The following is a 20,726-nucleotide window of genomic DNA, read 5'->3' as shown; positions in this document are numbered from 1 at the left end:
TATATACTCACTTATATCTGCATATTAGCCCAAGGGGCATGTCCCACGAAAGCCTTCACTTACCAGGAAACTGAGACAGAGGAGAGGACATTCTAGTGGGACTCTAGATGAGAGGATCATGGGAGAAAGGCAAAGTAAAAGGACCCAGAGGGTCCTAGAAGCCTACAAGTAGAACATTATGATAGGCAGATTTGGGCACAGGGGTCCCGCTCAAACTAAGGCACCAGCCAAGGACAATACAGGCGGTAAACCTTAAACCCCTACCCAGATATAGACAATGGACAGAACACTCTCCACAGTAGAGTGGAGAGTGGGATATTACTTTCTCACATACTCTGGTGCCTCACCTTTGACCATGTCCCCTGGAGGGGGAGACCTGGTGGCACTCAGAGGAAGGACAGCAGGTTACCAAGAAGAGACTTGATACCCTATGAACATATACAGGGGGAGGTAATCCCCCTCAGGAACAGTCATAGGAGAGGGGAATAAGGGGAAAATGGGAGGGAGGGAAGAATGGGAGGATACAAGGGATGGGATAACCATTGAGATGTAACAAGAATAAATTAATAAAGGAGAAAAAAAATTATGCCTCCAGAAGCAAAAAAAAAAAAAGGAGAGGGTGCTGCGGCTGGCAATCTAGATAGTGGAGGCTATTGAAAAAATGGCATTCAAGCTAATTGTGTCAATAATCTAGAGCAAAGTGTGTGAGTGAGAGGTTAAGCACAATTAATTTACACTCATTATTTTTAGTAATTTTAAAAGTTACACAGAAAAGGAAAAGACCAAAATAGCCCAAGACATTTCTATTTCTTCTGTGCATAAGATTTTTGATCTGTGATTTCCTAAGGAAAATTGTTCAGTTTGTCACCCCACTTTATCTACTCCCATATTGACCAAGAAAGCACATTCACTGGGCTTGTGCAATAGAGTGATTAGTATTTTCTCTAATGAGAACCAACACTTTGTCTGCAGTAATGATCAGTTGGCATGTGGATACACAACCTGTGAAGGGCCTAGTGGGTAGATTCAGAGTTTACACTGTTGTCTTTTATTTGCAGTTTTCTGTGCATAAAGAATCACTAATACTAATTATACTGCAGATGCTAATCTATTATCATTAGGAGAGAAAAAATAACTGTTTCATTTCAATTCTTAGCCTTCTTCACTACCATTTTCTACATTTACACTTACAAGTTTTCTTACTAATCAATTGCCAACAACTTTACACCATTATAGCTTGTGTGTGATCTGGATTCGCGGGCCCCTGCCAACACATTTGAAGCCAAATAGTTGCTGAAACAGCTCAGCAAGTTAGCTTCCTAGTTTGTTTCTCAGTAACAAACATCCAAACATGCCTTACAGAATAACATATTCATTGTACACCCAAAAGCATATGTAAGCAGAACTCCATACAAGCCCTTGATCCTTATCTCTACAATAATCATTTACCCCACAGGACAAGTAGAACCACCCCTACTTTCCAAAGAATTCTCTGCATCAACAAGAGCTGTTGCAACAACCCTGAATGTGGAAATCACTGAAAAAATCCAAGACCTTGTAAAAAAAAAAAAAGCTGTGCTTGGTTTCAGGGTTTGTGCTTATCAGAGTAATTATTTCCAAAGTCAGCATTTCAACACAACCTTTATTCTGTCAACATTTTAGGTCACTGTTAGGGCTTTAGGACTGTACCACCTTGCGTTATGCAGCAGTATAAAGAAGGCTTTTCTGGATCATCACACAAAGCTCATCTCATTGTGTACTCCTTGTGTTTCCACGGCTATTCACGACTCAGGGTCCTAAATACAAGATCGCTTTAAAGGTAAGTGATCTAGTAATTTCTATTTTTATTTTAATACTTCAAAATTGTAGACCATGTTCCAAGAAACTCCCCATGTCAAGAGTGAAAGAATATCCCTCAGGCTACCAGCGGTTTTTTTGTTTGTTTGTTTGTTTGTTTGTTTTTGTCTTTCTTCTGAACTAAGAAATAACTACTTTGCTTAATTCTAAAAAGAGCCAATGGTTCATAGACTTTGAGGCGCTCTATGAGTTAAACCAAAGAGCAAAGAAACTCTTTGGCCAAGGTCAACTGTGAGTCTGGACTCCTGGCCTACAATTAGCAGTGATAAGTGTTGCTTTCAGAACCTCTGGGGCACACATAGGAAAAAGTGCAAGAAATAAAAGGTTCAAGAAGTCTGCAAGCAGATGAAAAAGGAAGGACAAACAGTTGAAGATAAACTATAGCATTTTCTGGGATCTGTCAGGTCAGATGCACTGAACTGCCCTGCAGATATGTTGCTCATGTGAGTAAAGTGTAGCCAAAGGTGACAGAGGTACTGTGAACTTCCTTCTTAACCAGAACTCTCTAATGATTGCAAAGCCATCTTCAATGGTTCAGCAACACTGTTGACTTTTGGAGAGGTCAAGAGAGAACAACAATTACCAGAAAACTGCAGAAGAACTGCTCTTCTGCCTTGACCCTGAAGTAGAAGACGTTTCCCAATGATTCTCAACAATTCTCTCTCTGTCTCTCTCTCTGTCTCTCTCTGTCTCTCTCTGTCTCTCTCTGTCTCTGTCTCTCTCTCTCTCTCTCTCTCTCTCTCTCTCTCTCTCTCTCTCTCTCTCTCTCTTTCTCTCCTGCTGAATAATAATTGTTAATTGATATTTTCATACAAAATATGTACCACTGAGCCAAATATTTGCATTGACTATTAGCTCCCCTTAAATTATTTAAAGAAACTGAGAAGCAGCGAACAAAGAACTACATGATAATATATGTTGAGCTGTGACAACAGTAAACTAAAGAAATGGTTCTTTGATTAAATGAGAATTGCTCTTTTAGCATAAAATCCTTTTTTTCTAATTCATCTATCTTATTGCTTGAGGAGCACACCCAGGGATTTGTACATAAGTGCCAGGCAAGCAGTCAAATGTCAGGCCACTGATCAACACCTCAAACCCAAGAGTTCTTCATCAAAACAAAAATGTGTTAACTGCCAGACAGTTCTGTTATTATAATCTCATCAAGTAAGTTTCGGTGTCCCCATCTTTTTTGCATTGTTGTCCAAATTTCCCATAGATGAATTATGACAAAATAGCACATCAGAGTATTTTTTATAAGCCTTGTCCTGGAAGTTTTGATAATTGTCAATAAATCAAATTATGTTTTAAAACATCTATAAATCAAAGAAGACAGGATTTCCTAAGACCGAGACCTGGTAATGTCATGCATTTCTTTTTATTGAAATCATTTTCATGCTACTCACACAGATTTAAGAATTTAGGTGTTTTTCTAATATATATATATGGAAATTCTAGGAGGTTTATTTCTCTGCCAAGACTGGTTATTTAAGACTTGTAGCATTTACTCTAATATCCAGCCAGATTCTCCCTGGTCCCTCTCATACCTGCTCTTTTAGGATGCTGAGGGAAAAAGAGCAGGAAATATGAATTACTTACCAGGGAACAAGAGTGAGCAGGCAAACTGAGTGGTCTGTAATGAAGACCCATTTTTACTATTGAAATAAGGTGGGGCTACAGAAGCTTATGAGTGGTCTTTAAAAAGACTGGATAAAAGCATGAACAGGATCTTCAACATCTGCCAGCTCTCTGCAGAGAGTGACAATGGCTTCTATTTCTCAGCAGCATCAGATAACCAAATGCAGGAAGGACCTGTCCAACATGTGCCAGTGGATCTTGTGCTTTTATCGCATCCCTTTCCTCTGATCTGGCAGATAAGGTAAAAGAGGTAATAAGAAAGTCCTCATGCCTAAGTGCACTGGGGAAATAATTTTGGCACCCACTCTTGGCTTAAAATAAGATTGATTAAATAACTAGTCCCATTGTATTGTTGACAGCATATGCTTTTATCACAAATAAGAAATGTAGACTCATTACATACAATATAATCGAAAATAACCCTCTGAAACACTTTAAAAGAACTCTAATTCAATGGGATAATTAGGCAATATTAAAAATTGTATATTTACTAGGAACATTCTTGTTATACCCACAGGTATACATCTAAAGGGTACTCACACCATATGAATAAATTAATAAAAAATTTGATTTTCTTGAAAAAAAGATTACTCACACCTAATTACAGTTCCTCAATTGCCTCTACTGAATTTCCACAATGATGATAATGGTTCAGTGCAAATTGTGCATAAAACTATGCAGCCAACAACAACAAAAAGAAATAGCCAGCATGGTGGCTCAAGCCTATAATTCTAACTATAGGAAGTCTGAGATCAGAGGATTGTAAGTTCAAGTCCAATCTGAGCTACAGGGTTAAGTGGGTTCAAGGCTAGAATGGGTGTGACCATAGTAAGACCCTATCTCTAAATAACAAGTAAGAGGATATCTGGAGACACAGGGCAGTGATGGAATGTTTGCTTAACATTTGTGAAGCCCTTGGTTCAATTTACTGTACCAGAATACAAAACAAAACTTTGGACAAATATCTCCCTATTAATAGGGAAGATCTTCAAAGTGTATTATGTCTTGAAAAGGCTGAGCAGCATCATATGTCTTCGCTGCTGTACATATTTAGAGTGTGTGCTTACATACACATATGTAAGCTGGCATATGGCAGAATTTCCCCAATATAAAAGAAAGGATTGGGGAGAGGGGAGGCATGGTCCTCTGGAGACAGATAGAAAATAACCAAGTTTAACCAATTGCTTTTTTTATTGACACTAAGTTTTTCTACCTGGTTATAAATTTTTTTGGAAATTTCTATGTTTTATCTGTAAGGTCTTTCTGTCCAATCCTGGTGGGCAACAAAGATCAATGGAAATACCCTGCTGCACGCAGATGAGAATCCAGCAGGATATATGTTGATATTTACAGATATGATATCTGTAAATACGGATACTTTGACTTCTTACTTTTATAGTTAAAAGTCATTTATTTATTTCTCTTGTCATATCACAATTGCTAAGAGATCAACCATTATATTGAGTAGGAGAGATAAGAACAGTCACCTTTGCCTTGCTTCTGGTATCAGAAAGCTTTTATTTTCCATCTTTTTGACATAATGATGGCTATAGGCTTGCAACATATAGTCTTAATAAGGTGAGATATGTTCCTCCATCCCTAGTCTCTCCAGCACTTTTATCATAGAACAATATTAAATTTTGTCATGGATTATTCTGTCTATAGAGGTTGTTATATGATTTATGTCTTTGAGCCCATTTATTCAATGAATTACATTTATTGAGATAATGCCAACTTGATTGTGATGGAAGATCATTTTGATGTGCTTTTCAATTTGGTTTATATGTATTTTTTAATAACACATTTTTATTGAAAATTAAAAATAATTCCTATTACATCTCATTTTCTATCCCATCCCATGCATTCTCCCATTCCTCCCTCCCTCCCACTTTCACCCCAATCCCCCTTCCCTATGACTGTGGCTGTGGGGGACCTCCTCCCCCTGAATATGGTGCTAGGTTATCAAGTCTTTTCTTGGTAGTCCGCTATCCTTCCTCCCAGTGCCATTGGGCCTCCCCAACAAAGGGACATGGCCAAATATGGGGCACCCAAGATCCTGTGAAAGTCAGTCTCCAGTCTCCACTTAGCTGTGGAGAATGTTCTGTCCCTTGGCTAGGTCTGGGTAGGGGTTTGATGATGACTGCCCGTTTTGTCCATGATTGGTGCCTTAGATCAAGCAGAACCCCTGCTTGATGATCGAGCCATCATAATGTTCTTCTTGTAGGTTTCTAGGACCCTCTGGGTCCCCCTACTTACCTATCCTCTATATTTTCCTCATCTAGAGTCTCAATAAGATGTCCTCACCTCTATCCCCATTTCCTGGTAGGTGCAGACTTTCATGGGACCTGTCCCTTGGGCTAGTGTCCAGTAATAAGTGAGTATATACCATTTGAGTCTTTCTGCTTCTGGGTTAGCTCACTCATTATGATCATTTCTAGTTCAATCCATTTGTCCACAAATTTTGGAAAATCATTGTTTTTAATAGCTGAGTAGTATTCCATAGTGTATATGTACCACAGTTTCTTTATCCATTCTTCTATTGAGGGACACTTAGGCTGTTTCCATGTTCTGGCTATTATGAATAAGGCTGCTATGAACATGGTTGAGCAAATTTTCTTGTTGTGTGCTGGAGCATCTTCTGGGTATACTCCTAGGAGTGGAATAGCTGGGTCTTGAGGAAGACCTATTCCCACTTTTCTGAGATAGCACCAGAAAGATTTCCAAAGTGGCTGTACTATTTTGCATTCCCACCAGCAATGAAGGAGTGTTCCTCTCTCTCCACATCCTCACCAGCATGTGTTGTCACTTGAATGTTTGATTTTAGCCATTCTGATGGGTATAAAATGGAATCTCAGAGTTGTTTTGATTTGCATTTCTCTGATGACTAGAGATGTTGAGCATTTCTTTAAGTGTGTCTCAGCCATTTGATATTCCTCTGTTGAGAATTCTCTGTTTAATTCTGAGCCCCATTTCTCAATTGGGTTATTTGGTTTGGTGGCATTTAATTTCTTGAGTTCTTTATAAAGTTTGGATATTAGACCTTTGTCAGATGCAGGGTTGGTGAAGATCTTTTCTCAGTTTGTAGGCTGTCGCTTTGTTCTTTTGACAGTGTCTCCTGCCTTACAGAAGCTTCTCAGCCTCATGAGGTCCCATTTATTAATTGTTGACCTTAAGGCCTGGGCTGTTGGTGTTCTGTTCAGGAAGTTGTCTCCTGTGCCGATGTGTTCCAGGCTCTTCCCCACTTTTTCTTCTAACTGATTTAGTGTCTCTGGTTTTATATTGAGGTCTTTAATCCATTTGGACTTGAGTTTTGTGCATGGTGACAAGTATGGGTCCAATTGCATTTTTCTACATGTAGAAATCCAGTTAGACCAGCACCATTTGTTGAAAGAATCAACAAAACCAGGAGCTGGTTTTTTGAAAAAATCAACAAAATAGACAAACTGTTAGCCAAACTAACTAAAAGGCAGAGGGACAGTATCCAAGTCAACAAAATCAGAAATGAAAAGGGAGACATAACAACAGACACTGAAGAATTACAAAGAATCATAAGATCCTACTTTAAAGGCATATATGCCACAAAATTTGAAAATCTAAGGGAAATGGACATTTTTCTTGATAGATTCCACTTGCCAAAATTGAATCAAGAGCAGATAAACAACTTAAATAGGCCTATTTCTCCTATAGAAATAGAAGCAATAATTGATAGTCTCCCAACCAAAAAAAGCCCAGGGCCAGATGGATTCAGTGCAGAATTCTACCAGACCTTCAAAGAGGAGCTAATACCGATACTCTTCAAGCTACTCCAAAAGATAGAATTGGATGGAACATTACCAAATTCTTTCTATGAGGCCACAGTCACGTTGATACCTAAACCTCACAAAGACGCAACAAAAAAGGAGAACTTCAGACCAATTTCTCTAATGAACATAGACGCAAAGATACTCAATAAAATACTCACAAAACGAATACAAGAACATATCAAAGATATCATTCATCATGAACAGGTAGGCTTCATTCCAGGAATGCAGGGATGGTTTAATGTACGGAAATCCATCAATGTAATCCACCAAATAAACAAACTAAAGAAAAAAAACCACATGATCATCTCCTTAGATGCAGAAAAAGCATTTGACAAAATCCAGCACCCATTCATGTTTAAAGTATTGGAGAGATCGGGGATACAAGGTACATTCCTAAACATAATAAAGGCGATATACAGCAAGCCAATAGCCAGAATCAAATTAAATGGAGAGATACTCAAGGAAATTCCTCTAAAATCAGGGACCAGACAAAGCTGCCCACTTTCTCCATATCTCTTCAATATAGTTCTTGAAGTCCTAGCCAGAGCAATAAGACAACACAAGGAGATCAAGGGCGTCCAAATGGGAAAGGAAGAAGTCAAACTATCCCTATTTGCAGATGATATGATAGTGTACATAAGTGACCCCCAAAATTCCACCAGAGAACTCCTTCAGTTGATAAGCACGTTCAGCAAACTAGCTGGGTACAAAATTAACCCAAAAAATCAGTAGCCTTCCTATATACAAATGACAATCATACAGAGGAAGAAATTAGGAAATCTACACCCTTCACATTAGCCACAAGCAAGTTAAAATATCTAGGAGTAACTCTAACCAAACAAGTGAAAGACTTGTTTGAAAAAAAACTTTAAGTCCCTAAAGAAAGAGATTGAAAGTGACTTGAGAAGATGGAGGGATCTCCCCTGTTCGTGGATCGGGAGAATCAACATAGTAAAAATGGCCATTTTACCAAAAGCAATTTATAGATTCAATGCAATCCCTATCAAAATACCTACACAATTTTTTAAAGACATTGAAAGGTCAATTCTCAACTTTATATGGAAAAACAAAAAACCCAGAATAGCTAAAGCAATCTTATACAATAAAAGATCCTCAGGAGGAATCTCCATACCTGATCTCAAGCTGTACTATAGAGCAATAGTACTTAAAACAGCATGGTACTGGCACAGCAATAGGCTGGTTGATCAATGGAATCGAATTGAAGACCCAGATATGAATCCACACACATATAGTCACCTGATTTTTGACAAAGGTTTATATGTATTTTATTGAGATTCTCCATCTATATTAATTTGGCAGACTCATCTGTAATCTTAGGTTTCGGTGGTGGTGGTGGTGGTGGTGGTGGAGGCGGTGGTGGTGGAGGTGGTGGTGGAGGTGGAGGTGGTGGTGGAGGTGGTGGTGGAGGTGGTGGTGGTGGTGGCAGTGGTGGTGGCAGTGGTGGTGGTGGAGGTGGTGGTGGCAGTGGTGGTGGAGGTGGTGGTGGTGGTATTGGTATCTTTGGACCTAGAGTCAGGATAGAAAGAAGCTTGTATGTACTTCTTCATTTTCTATCTTGTGGAATAATTTGAGAAGTATTGGTCTTAGTTCTTCTTTGAAGGTCCACTATAACTCAGTGCTCAATCCATGGACCTGAGCTTTTTATAGTGCGGATTTTAGTTGGATTCAATCTCATTACTTGTTATAGAATTACTTAAATCATTTATCTCATCTTGATTTACAGATTAACAGATCATATGCATCTAAACTTTTATCCATTTCTTTCAGATTTTCCAGTCTGATGAAATATAAAATTTTAGGTTATGTGCTCATGATTTTCTGAATTTCTTTACTATTTATTATGTCTGTCTTTTAATCTCCAATTTTATCAATTTGTATCTTCTTTCTTGTTTGTTTGTCTAATTTGGTTAAGAATTTGTCAACCTTATTTATTCTTTCAGGAACTATTTTAAGTTTGGTTTCTTCTTGTTTTTCCAGTGTCATGAATTGCATCATGTGGTTGTTTATTTGAGATCTTTCTAAATTTTTTTAATGTAGGCACTTAAAACTACAAACTTCCCTCTTAGAAATGCTTATATTACATTAAAAATTGGGGTAAAAGAATAAATAAGTGCCTTAAAATTTTTTTCAAATTTATTTTAAAAATAACGTACATCTTTTCAGCATCTACAGAAACAGACTCTAGTAAAGAAAACTATAGTGCCAGTAAAAGGGTCAGAAGTCACTAAATGAGAATTACAAATTCAAATATGATGAACAGAAATCTTATTTTTTTATAAATAAAGTTCTTCATATCATAATTCTAATGGTTTGCCACAAATAGCTCTATTTAATATCAGAAAATATTTCCAGCCTTTACATTCTATAATTTGGAGAGGCCCTAATTTTGGAAGATATGAGTGACTGGTAGTTACAAAGTCTGCAACAGTCTTCAAGTTATTGATTTGAGAATATTTGTTAGCTGATGACAATATTCTATTCGTGTTCCAAGTACTTTAAATAAGATTTTATTCACATAAAACAACATTTTAATTATTCTTATATTACAGATAAATAAAATTGGGATCCAGAGAAGCTAAGTGAATGTCATTTTTTGTTTTAGACAAAAGTTACTGTATTAATTGCAGCAGCATTATATACATGTCGTGTGTATTATTAGAGCTGTCGCCATCAAATTATGAATCCCAGGGAGTAGTGATGACTTTATAAATAACCCTCAGAAAGAACTCCCAGATATGCAAGGCCCCAGAAGAACATGCTCCTCCCAGTTTTTATCCAAGCATTATTCATGTAAATCCTTCTTGTGCCCAGGGTAGAAGAACCCTGGAAATCTCAGTGCTCCAACATCTGATATTAGTGTTGCTAGAAAGTCAGCAAAAAGATGTACTTCATCCAAGAATCAAAAGTTGTGACTGAGCTATGTCCTACTGACTCAGTTGTACCTCCTTGAACTTCGCTGTCAACAATGCAAAGAAGTATGACATGGGGCTTTCTTTCTCTTTTTAATTTTTTCTTTTATTAAAAAGATTGTTTTCTTGGTTGCCTGTTATCCTTCCTCTGAGTGCCACCAGGTCTCCCCATTCAGGGGGCTTGGTCAAATATGAGGCACCAGAGTATGTGTGAAAGTCAGACCCCACTCTCCACTCAACTGTGGAGAATGTCTACTCAACTAGATATAACCTATTACAGGTATTGAAGGTTTCATTCGGTGGTGAGAGATGACCACTTGGGCCTCTGTCTGCCCTTCTGCTGCTATTTGGAGATTTTATTTAGATCACTTTCACATTGTGTATATTTTAGGAAGCTTCCTAGCTTTCTATGAACTGTCTACAGTTTTATGAACCCTTCAGAACTTCCTGAAAAGTAGCCTAGACTGGCCCCCATCTTCAGAAAGTATTAAAAAATGAATTTACCCAATGTACCACAGCATAAAGTAAGTGGTTATTCTGAGAACTATATTATAAATTTTTCAATATTTTGATGAATTAAATATCTTGCAAATATATACTACATAATTTGTCTTGTGTATTATCACATTATAGTATAGTTACTACACTATAATGGAGGTTATCTCTATTAACCTTCATCCTAAAACTCTTTCAATATCACATTTATATGAATTCATATATGAATTTATGTGTTAATTTGCCCCCATAAGAAGTAGAGGAATGGAAGTGTTTTCTAATCATATGAGTCTATAACTTAACATTACTTCTAATGTCTTATCTCCCTGAAAGCACTGGATGTCTATGATGTCATTGCATTTCAGGGCCTAGGAGTTGTCGAAGTATGGCCAGCCATCTCACCTTGTGTTTCACCTTGCTAATCATACTGATCAACAAGAATGAAGCCTGTTTCTGTGACCACTACCCATGGACTCACTGGTCCAGCTGTTCTAAATCCTGCAACTCTGGAACCCAGAGCAGACAGAGGTTGGTATGTGCTTTGAGTGCTTTGTGTTCTGAGGGATCTCAAGGATGGGGTAAGAAATATCAGATAAATCACACTATGCAACAAAGGATACGCTATATCTCAGCCAAGAATTTGGGACTTAAACAGAATTTGAGTTCCATTCCGCATGAATTTGAAATGATTTTGTTCTTTCTGTAAATGTGAAGGGTTTTAAAGAAACTTGATTAAGAATCTGTGCAGTGTTTTCAGCTTTTTTTTTTCAATCATCATGTAAGTCGGCTTGCCTACAGTTAGTGAGTTGATTATACAGAACTTTAGAGTCATTAAACAGAGCCGAACTGGCTCTCAACTGAACAGCACTGGTAGATATTTGCTTGATTGTTGGCATAGTTGAGATGGCAAGGAAACTGTGCTTACTTGCTAATATTTAATAATTCAGTCTTTCCACCATTCAGACTCCTCGCCTACACATCTTGCTTGCATCTGTTCGATTTTTTTTTTTTTGTACCATGGAATTGCTCACATGACTTAAGGAAGAAAATCATATTTCACATATTTTACTATTATATCTCATTTAGAGAATTATTCTAGAAAAGTGATTTTCTGTATCTCATTAAATTTATCAATTAACTTCCAATAAACCATTCATGAAGTATGTGAAGAGACTCTGCTGTTAACGAGTCCTTCTGTAGTTCTCAGCAGCCTACCCGAAAGAGCATGCTGTAGCCCTTCCCTCTCAGCCGTGTACTGTCAAGCCATCCATGGACACTCAAGCTCTCTTTAGCCTCTAATTCTCACTGTTCCTTCTATAGGTCCTTCTATATGTCCTTCTATATGTCCCTCTCATGAATTTTGTGAATTTACTTCCCTGATGTCCATACCTAATCCAACTCAATCATTGTACTTACGTGTCAGTGTCTTTCACACATAGGGTAATTCAATGAGCAACCTGTATAGCCACATGGGCCAATACATGTAGAAAGGTTTCCTGCAAAGTTTAATGATCTGCCATCACTGTCTCAAAGCTCTCCACTTTGGGCTCCCATTTTCATTATGGACCTGAGCTTTGCTAAGTTGTACAGACTAACTATAAACCAGCCATCCTGGTTTCTCTGTGAAGACATTATTTCCTTTACTATTGGTAGTTAATGCCATGTGGTATTTTTTTTTAATTGATGTGAAGGTACTGTGAAAACACTGACCCTGAGTAGCTTTTCCTCACTGTTAACAGACAAATAACAATGAATGGATACTATTGGGAGAATCACTGTGATCAGCTTTGTACCAAGCAGGAGACCAGAGAGTGCAATGTTCAGACATGTCCCATCAACTGCATCCTAGGAGACTATGGGCCATGGTCAGATTGTGACCCTTGTATTGAAAAACAGGTAGGTATGTGAGCCATATCACACTTATCCACATCTGAATTCCACTGCCTATGCCCCCAGAGATTTCTGAAAGCAAAAGTAAATGATAAAAGCTACTGCTCCTCCATTGCTTAAAACTAAACAGAAATAGGGAAATAAATCAAAATCCTGGCTCTTTGCTTTTCCACTAAACTCTGGCTACCCATGACAAAGTCCCTCAATTTGTTTATTTTTTTCCCAGCTGCAATGTTTACCCAACTCCTAGTCACATCATGTGACCAATATCAAGTTCAGTCAGAGTCCTGTGTTCCCAAAAGCTGCACATTAGAGAGGAAAAAGAAACTCATTTGTGGAGAACAAACACTGAGAACTGTGCTGGGCCCTTATGTAAACCGTAGAACCCATGCCCTAGTGTCTTTCTACATGGTTACAGGAAGATATGTCCCAGGTACTTAGAGGATAAGTATTTTGACAAAGAATATACCACTAATTAATAATGGAGCCATATTTTGAACTCAAGTTTTCCTAAAACTTAAGTCAGCATGGGCTAATCCTGTCATTTTTCTATTCTCACTCTCCATCTCACTCCTCACAAAAATGTTTCTGATGTTGAGACTATGTCAATCCAATCTCTATAGTGACTTTCTTATGCAAAAGAATCTCAAAATCCTTTCCCATTCACCACTTTGCACTGTCTGAGATACAAGAAGGCCATTTTATTGACTTTACACAGAGGACTCTCAGTAAACACTTCTGCATTTGCAGTTGACGTAACTTAGAATAATATGATTTCAGAATGAAGAAAAGCCTTGGAAGCAGTCTTTTTTCACCCAGTTTCCCTTTTTGCAGGTTAAGGAAACTGAGGCATGCCAAGTGCTGATTTACTAAATACATGCAATGTAATGAAATGGGGGGAACATGACAGTACAATCTAAGAACTGTCACCAGGAGAAAGATCACAACCCTGACCAGGAAGGCCATCTTCGGATGGATTTTTTTTTTTGCTTTGACCTTTGACCGTACTTTGGAGTGATTCACCTGCCTCTACTTTTCTTTCAGGTTAAAGTCAGATCTATGCTGCGCCCGAGTCAGTTTGGAGGACAAGAATGCACGGAGCCCCTGGTAACTTTTCAACCATGCATCCCATCCAAGCTCTGCAAAATCGAAGAGGCTGACTGCAAAGATAAATTCCTTTGTGACAGTGGTAATATTCGCGGCTAAAATGTTCAATGTCCGCCACAAGTACTGAGTCCCAGCAAAGGCTATACAAGCCCCTTCCCGCTGTAAGCATGGTGGGTGCTGCTGTGTTACACCAAAGCGCTCGGGTATGAGCTTAGAGTTTTCGAGGCATGATCATCTTGACCAGTTACCTGGTTTATTTGCTCAAGTAACTGTTCAAATCCCACTTTGTTATAGGAGTGGGAAGGGAAAGAGGAGGACAAAAGAAAAAACACAGCAGACTATTTCTAACAAATGAATCTGAATAAACACAAACCTATAATGTAGATAGCTGAAAAGAAGTGAAGGGCTGGGAACCAGAAAGACGGCGCAGTGTATAAAAGTATGGCATGTGGATGTGCAAGCACACACACACACACACACACACACACACACACACACACACACTGAATTAATAAATAAATGTAGCCAGGAACAATGGCTCGCACCTGTAATTCCACCACTCAGGGCTGCAGAAGCAGGCGAATTTTTGTAATTTCGAGGCCATCCTGGTCTAAAAATCGAGTCAAGAACAGCCAAGGCTACACAGAAAAACCAAGTCTCAGACAACAACAACAACAACAACAACAACAATAATAATAATAACAACAACAACAACAACAATAATAATAATAATAACAACAACAAATGTAGAAACCACTTAAATAAGAAGTGACAGACTAAGATATATTTTTAATTGTTAGGACAAGACTGCTGTGATATCATTATGTCAGGTGAATTCCAAATAAGATAAAATTTCGTGATTGGTCCCAAAGGCTGTCCCAAACAGATAATAATAAGATATTATATGGTTTAAGTGTTAGCAACATTCAAGGATAATGAATGTTGAAATTTGTAAGAGCTGATATTTAAGTTATATTAAAATTTAGTCAAATCTGGGATACTTTAATCACAGGTACTAGTCTGTTAATTACTATCCCATTATCTCCCACTTTTTGAACAGTTAAGATGCAATTTTTACAAATGTTTCAGGAAACATCCAAATGGCCAATATATGCTTTATGGTCCATGTGGTCCATCTTGATATCACTCAGTTTACTTGTATCACCAACCTTCGTATATCAACATATGAACAAGGATTTGTTCCAGTAAAATTGAATTTAAGAAAATGAGTGCAGGTCATTTTTAGCACATGAACCATAGTTCAGTGAACTCTCACATAAATATCTAATCTATAGTTATAAACATGAAAGAAATTTCAGGTGTATAAATCCTACACCACTTCTGTGTATTTCGGGCGTACAGAAAAATAACTAGCAAATTTTAACTTTCAGAGATGATTGGCTTAAGACCTTAGAACTAAAATCTTCCTTTCCTACACACTGCTTTTGACCATCATCTTTTCCAACTTCTTCTAAATAAAGATGATAATGCTAATGTCACAGTTTTCCTGACCTAGAAAATGAGGGTAGGTGTTGAGTAGGAACCTCTGTGATGAGGTCACGAATTACATCATGAATTGACATAAGAGGGAAGGTAATAAAAATCTTGATGGAGTGGGTGAAATAATCCAGACATTACATCCAAAATTCTAAAATCAAAAATTACAGTTGAAGTGCAACTATTATAGGCTTACGTGCAGTTACTACAGTGAACAACTGAGAAAGTATTCAGCATACGATAAACTTACCAATTTAATTATAGAAGAGATGAGTGTAGATAGAACATTCATGAGGCTGCAAACACCTTAGATTCACACACTGATTGTTAAGACACTATGGTTAATGTCAGGCCAGTCTGCAGCTGCAGCTGCTGGTTTCTAGTCCAACAGAGTTACGGCCATAGCCACTGTTTGAAAACTGGAATGGCAAGATGGTTCAGAATCCTGACGACCAGAGTTCAACCCCTGAGAACCACATGGTAGAAAGAGCTAACCAAATCCTCCAAATTGTCTTCTGGCTTCATGGGCCCACTGCGGCTCGTGTGCCGTCTGATCTCCAATAAAAACTAATTAAATATAAAATGCAATAAAATTAATAATTAAAGCATCCAAATTATTACAGTGTCTGTAACTGTGGTAAGCTGCTGTGACACTGAGCTCTGTGCTGTTCAAACCACTTCACCCTGAGCCCTCAATAGCATCCTAATAAAGCTACCAACTGATAAACCCCTGGCAACTATACGATTGGCATCTTTTTCGACTAGGTGATTTGATGCCCTTTTTGGTTATTGAATGCTCCACTGCAAATGATATGCTACTGTACACCTCAAAACCCACCTACTGTGAATGGAAATGTGAGAGGCTGAATGGAGATTGTTTGCCTGATTTGAGATGACGCATAGCCTGTTCCTTAACAAAGCCATCATCCTGTCCCAAGCAGACTCATTCTTTTATTCCCTCTTTCATAATTCCCATTCAGTCCTTGAAGAATCCCCAAGGCTGCATATCACACTAACGCCTGTATGGAATGATCAGCCTTATCATGAGATTAGTTGCAGTGCACTCTGCCAACATAATTCCCAGGGCTCCAATTTTAAGCGCTGAATAAAAAATTAACTAGCAACCTGGTGAAGTGGCACACTCCTGCAACCCTAGCGCTCTGGGAGGCAGATGCAGATGGTTTTCTATGAGTTTGGGGCCTGCCTCTTCTACCAAGAGACTAGGACAGACAAGGCTACACAGAGAAGCCCTGTCTTAGAAAAATTAACTATCCTTTCTGGAGTTTATAAAAATAATATGCAATCACAGTAACACTGTTAGTCCAAGTAGAAAAAGAAAAAGTAACCAGTGTCTAAATGACTGCATGGCTCCGGTTAAAATCCCTCTTTATACACAGTTTCACTTTGGGGACTGCAGTCACTCATGGCCAACTATATGATATATTACATGAAATTTTCCAGAAGAAAACAATTTTAACTTTTAAATTCCATGTCAGAGTAGAATAGGAAAACCATGTGTCATCCCCACCCTGTCCCTCCCAGGATATTGATCACCTCTTTCTACAGCATACTCACAACATATACTTCCTGCCCATTGTCCCAGTTATCAGATCAGTGCAGCAGTCAGCTGTGGCAGTACACCTGTTTACTTACAAATAGCCCCAAAGTGCAAGGGTGCAGTGATGGCAACTCACGTGAGCCAAAGAGAAGCAGGAAGTGCCAAGGTTAAAGTTGGTGACATAAGCAACTTAGGACAATAATATGCTGAGGGTGCTAAGACCTAGGGTAAGAAGGAAACTATTATGCATGAACTTGTAAAGAAGGGAAAATAAACTAGCACCACAGTAGATGTCATTTCTGAAACTGCAGGAGTGTGGGACAAAGTGTGTAACAGGTGCTTCAGATCGATGAGATGTGAATTACAGGGCTTGGTGCTCCCTGGAGTCTTAGGCGTGAGAGGGTCTCACACTTGTTCCACACAGATAAAGGGGAGTGCTGCATATGCATGCGCTGAGAACAATAAATTCTACAGCATTCACACTGCTCTTCAGCTTGCCAACCGTGACCTGGTATAGGCTATACCAGCGGCTTATGTGACATCATTTCTTCTTTTTGTTCCGTTGAGTTTGTGCTGCCCACAGTCATTCTTAGCCACGTCCCACCTCGCCTACATAATCCCTGATCCTGATTACTGAACACTACTCAAAAGGTATCTCTCTTCTCTCATCTCAGCACTTGCTGGCAGGTCTCTTCAAATAAGTAGAAGTGTCAAAGCCTGGCCAATAAGAACTGTGTGCTCCATGAGTATCCATAGCTAAGAAAATAGAATGTCCCTCTAAAATGAAACCTTACCCAAAACTCAATTTTTTCTTCAGTGTGTTAGTACGGAGAATGGAATTTTTAAAATGCAGCAGAGTCAAAATGACACCCTTCTCTGTTTCAAATTAAATAACCTATCCCGTAATCCCCTTTATCAAAAACAAGATTGAAAGTACACAAAAACGAAACCCCTGGAGATACAGTTTTCTAAAAGCAGCTTCTTCCAGCATATATCTTAAAATCAACAGAAATCCAATCCCGTCTTTTAGTTTTGTTTGATTATGGTGCTCATAGGCGTGATTATAGTAGCTGTCTGAACATAAGACAAGATTGTAAATAATGTAAAGAAGATAATTATTTTGTATATACCCGCCCTTCTAAATAGAAGTTATTAACCAAAAGATGTGAAACTAAGTGTTTTCAGGAGTCTGTTTTAGTAATAAAAAAATTTAGTTCAGTAGCTACTCAAGTCCCCCAGCAAGCATTTATTTAGTCTGTTTAGTGATACAGACTGTAAGAGCCTGATCACAGCTTGTCAGGCTGCTCATCTTGAGTAAAAAGTATATGAGCTTCTTCCACCCAACATAAACTTTTAGAAATTTGGAGATGTATCATTTGCACAAGGAAATTGCTGGTGTGCACATAATTATAGGGTTTATGTAAAACAAAAATAATCTAGACTCTGCCATAGAAATCAAAACAAAATTCTAAACCTACAACTAGCTTTCTTCAGACCAGTATCTCTACAGAAATCTCACTATAATGTAATCTTAAAATTATTCTTCTTTTAAATGGAAGAAAAGGAAAAATCTCTTCTTGAACATAGCCCAAAAGCAACTAAATAATCCTATGTGACTTTTAGACTCTCAGGCCCTAAAAGGTGACATCAGTTTATCACTTCATTTTGTATGTTTCTGTACCTTACCCTCAACTTTCTCTTGACACTTAGAACATTTTTGTTTCTCCTTAACAAATGCTTTCCTGGCTGATAACCTAGCAATGCTGTGGTGTGCTTTCTTGATCAGGGCGCTGCATTCCCAGCAAGTTAGAATGCAATGGAGAAAATGACTGTGGAGACAATTCAGATGAAAGAGACTGTGGGATAACAAAGCCAGTATGCTCGCGGACATACATTCCCATCCCTGGTGCGCAGCTGATGGGCACTGGGTATGTAACATCTTTTTATAATTTGGGAAAGATGAGGTAACTTTTAAATAATAAGAGGCATATCAACAACAAAAACTAGAGAAAGCACATAAACTAATGGAAGGTAAACAACACACTGTTGAATGATGTTTGGGTCACTGAAGAAACTGATCAGGAAAAAGAGAACGTTGTTTATGATTGTATTATAAGTCAACCCCAGCAGGAAAATCCTGTGGGAGAGTAGGACAGGGTAAAAAAAATGTAGATGCAGAGATGCAGGAGGAAGGGAGGGAAGGAGGGAGAGAGACAGAAAGGGAGGGACAGAAGGAGGGAGGGAAGGAGATGGGGAGAGAGAGAGAAAGAGAGAGAGAGAGAGAGAGAGAGAGAGAGAGAGAGAGAGAGGGAGAGGAATCAGCACCGGTCTTCTCCACTGTCACCTCTTCCTCATCAGCACCCAGGCCTAGCTGGATCATATGGCAAAGAGCCTGAGTTCCTACTGGGAAGCCTGTGCCCCCTGATTCTCAGCAGCTTTGAGGCTCTCTCTCTCTCTCTCTCTCTCTCTCTCTCTCTCTCTCTCTCTCTCTCTCTCTCTCTCTCTCTCTCTCCCTCCCTCCCTTCCTGTCCCTCTCCTGTTCTCTACTCACTAATGTCTTATGATTTTTTTCCTTCTCTACTTTTCCTGTCTAAGGCAAAAAAACAAAAAACAAAACAAAATCCTTCTCTCATGGGGGAGGTGAGGAGGGATAGGGCTATGATCAGGATATAAAGTGAATTTTTAAAAAAGATTTGGGAAGCTATCAAAACAAAACAAACAAAACAAGTAAACGAACAAGCAAAAAGAACAGAGTGGTTATAGCAGAGTGAAAAAGTAGAGAAAAATGTGTGTTGGTGTGGCTAAGGATCATTCCCGAAAGACAGTGTGATTTCTGGGTAGGTCAGTGGTTTTCAGGCAAAAGGATAGCCTTGTGGTATTATCTGGCCTCACCTTAATAATGAGAAATGGAACCTCAGAAGGTCTAATTAAGTCTTTGAAGCCATGAATGGCATCACCAGAAATCAAGGACAGATTTCAAAACCAAATTTGTTTCTGTAACTCCACAGCAGCATCCCTTAGAGAAAATACTGAAAGAAACCAAAACCTTGCAGCCCTTGTTGACTTGGACTCAAAAATCCTGATGTTGCTATTTGTGGAGGTCACTGGCAATTTATCAGGAGGATCTAAATGCATTATGCTGTGCCTTTGCTTTCAAATAGTTTAAAGACTATAAAAGGAGTCAAGAATAGGCACTGAGGCTGGGCACGGTTGCACATGCCTTTTTAATCCCAGCACTCAGAAGGGAGAGGCAGGCAGATCTCTGTGAGTTGGAAGCCAGACTGGTCTCCAAAGTGAGTCCAGGACAGCCAGGGCTGTTACACAGAGAAAACCTGTCTTGAAAAACAAAAAAAAACAAAAAACAAAAAACAAAAAAAAAAAAAAAAAAGAAAGAAAGAAAAGAAAAGGAATATAGGAACTGAACCTCAGTTTGAAACATCAGAGAAAACTGATGAAGATAACCTCTTGTGTCCTCTATTCCACAATGAACCCTTCCTTTAATTTAGGGTCGGAGAGAAGCCAATTGGCTGTCCAGTTCTATTGCTTCATACTGGAATTTTAAAACATTCAACTCTTAGGCTAGAGAGATGCCTGAGGAGTAGGTAAAAGCAATTGCTGCCCAAGCCTGGCCACCTGCATTTGCATCCCCAAAACACACATAAGAAGCCTGGTGTGGGAGTGGGTATCTGTAATCCAGACCCTCTCCTGGTATAAATGGTGGAGGCAGGAAGCTTGGCTGGATGCTTACAGACCAAATATTTTGGGGTTTGCAATGCAGAATAAGCAACAAGAAAGATCCTGTCTCAAAAAAAAAAGTGGAAGGACTGAATGAACTCTTAAAAAGTTTCATCTGACTTCCACGCATGTGCCTTAGCATGCATCTGTGCATAAGTGCAAAATGCTATTTTGAATGTTTTAATTTTAATTTAAAAAACAAGTTCTTCACTGTTG

At 38.6% G+C, this 20,726-nt stretch overlaps 1 protein-coding gene across 4 annotated transcripts in view; it reads left to right on the top strand.

The window, feature by feature from the left end:
• Positions 1-1,650: 1,650 nt before the first annotated feature.
• The window catches only part of C6 (complement C6), a 77,865-nt gene continuing 58,789 nt past the window's right edge, over positions 1,651-20,726 (top strand). Inside the window, exons 1-6 of one of the 4 annotated variants that reach the window (XM_084783547.1) lie at positions 1,651-1,819; positions 3,640-3,736; positions 11,089-11,251; positions 12,463-12,619; positions 13,658-13,802; positions 18,562-18,703. In XM_084783547.1, coding sequence (XP_084639673.1) covers positions 11,109-11,251; positions 12,463-12,619; positions 13,658-13,802; positions 18,562-18,703 — 587 coding nt within the window. In that variant the 5' untranslated portion in view covers positions 1,651-1,819; positions 3,640-3,736; positions 11,089-11,108. Of the gene's footprint in view, positions 1,820-3,639; positions 3,737-11,088; positions 11,256-12,462; positions 12,620-13,657; positions 13,803-18,561; positions 18,704-20,726 lie in introns of those variants that run through there. The other 3 variants (XM_084783546.1, XM_084783548.1, XM_084783549.1) reach the window with 3 other exon arrangements.

This window comes from Acomys minous (assembly GCF_964271855.1).
Source record: "Acomys minous genome assembly, chromosome: 5".
NCBI lineage: Eukaryota > Metazoa > Chordata > Mammalia > Rodentia > Muridae > Acomys > Acomys minous.
This window is presented reverse-complemented; position numbering and strand designations above follow the sequence as displayed.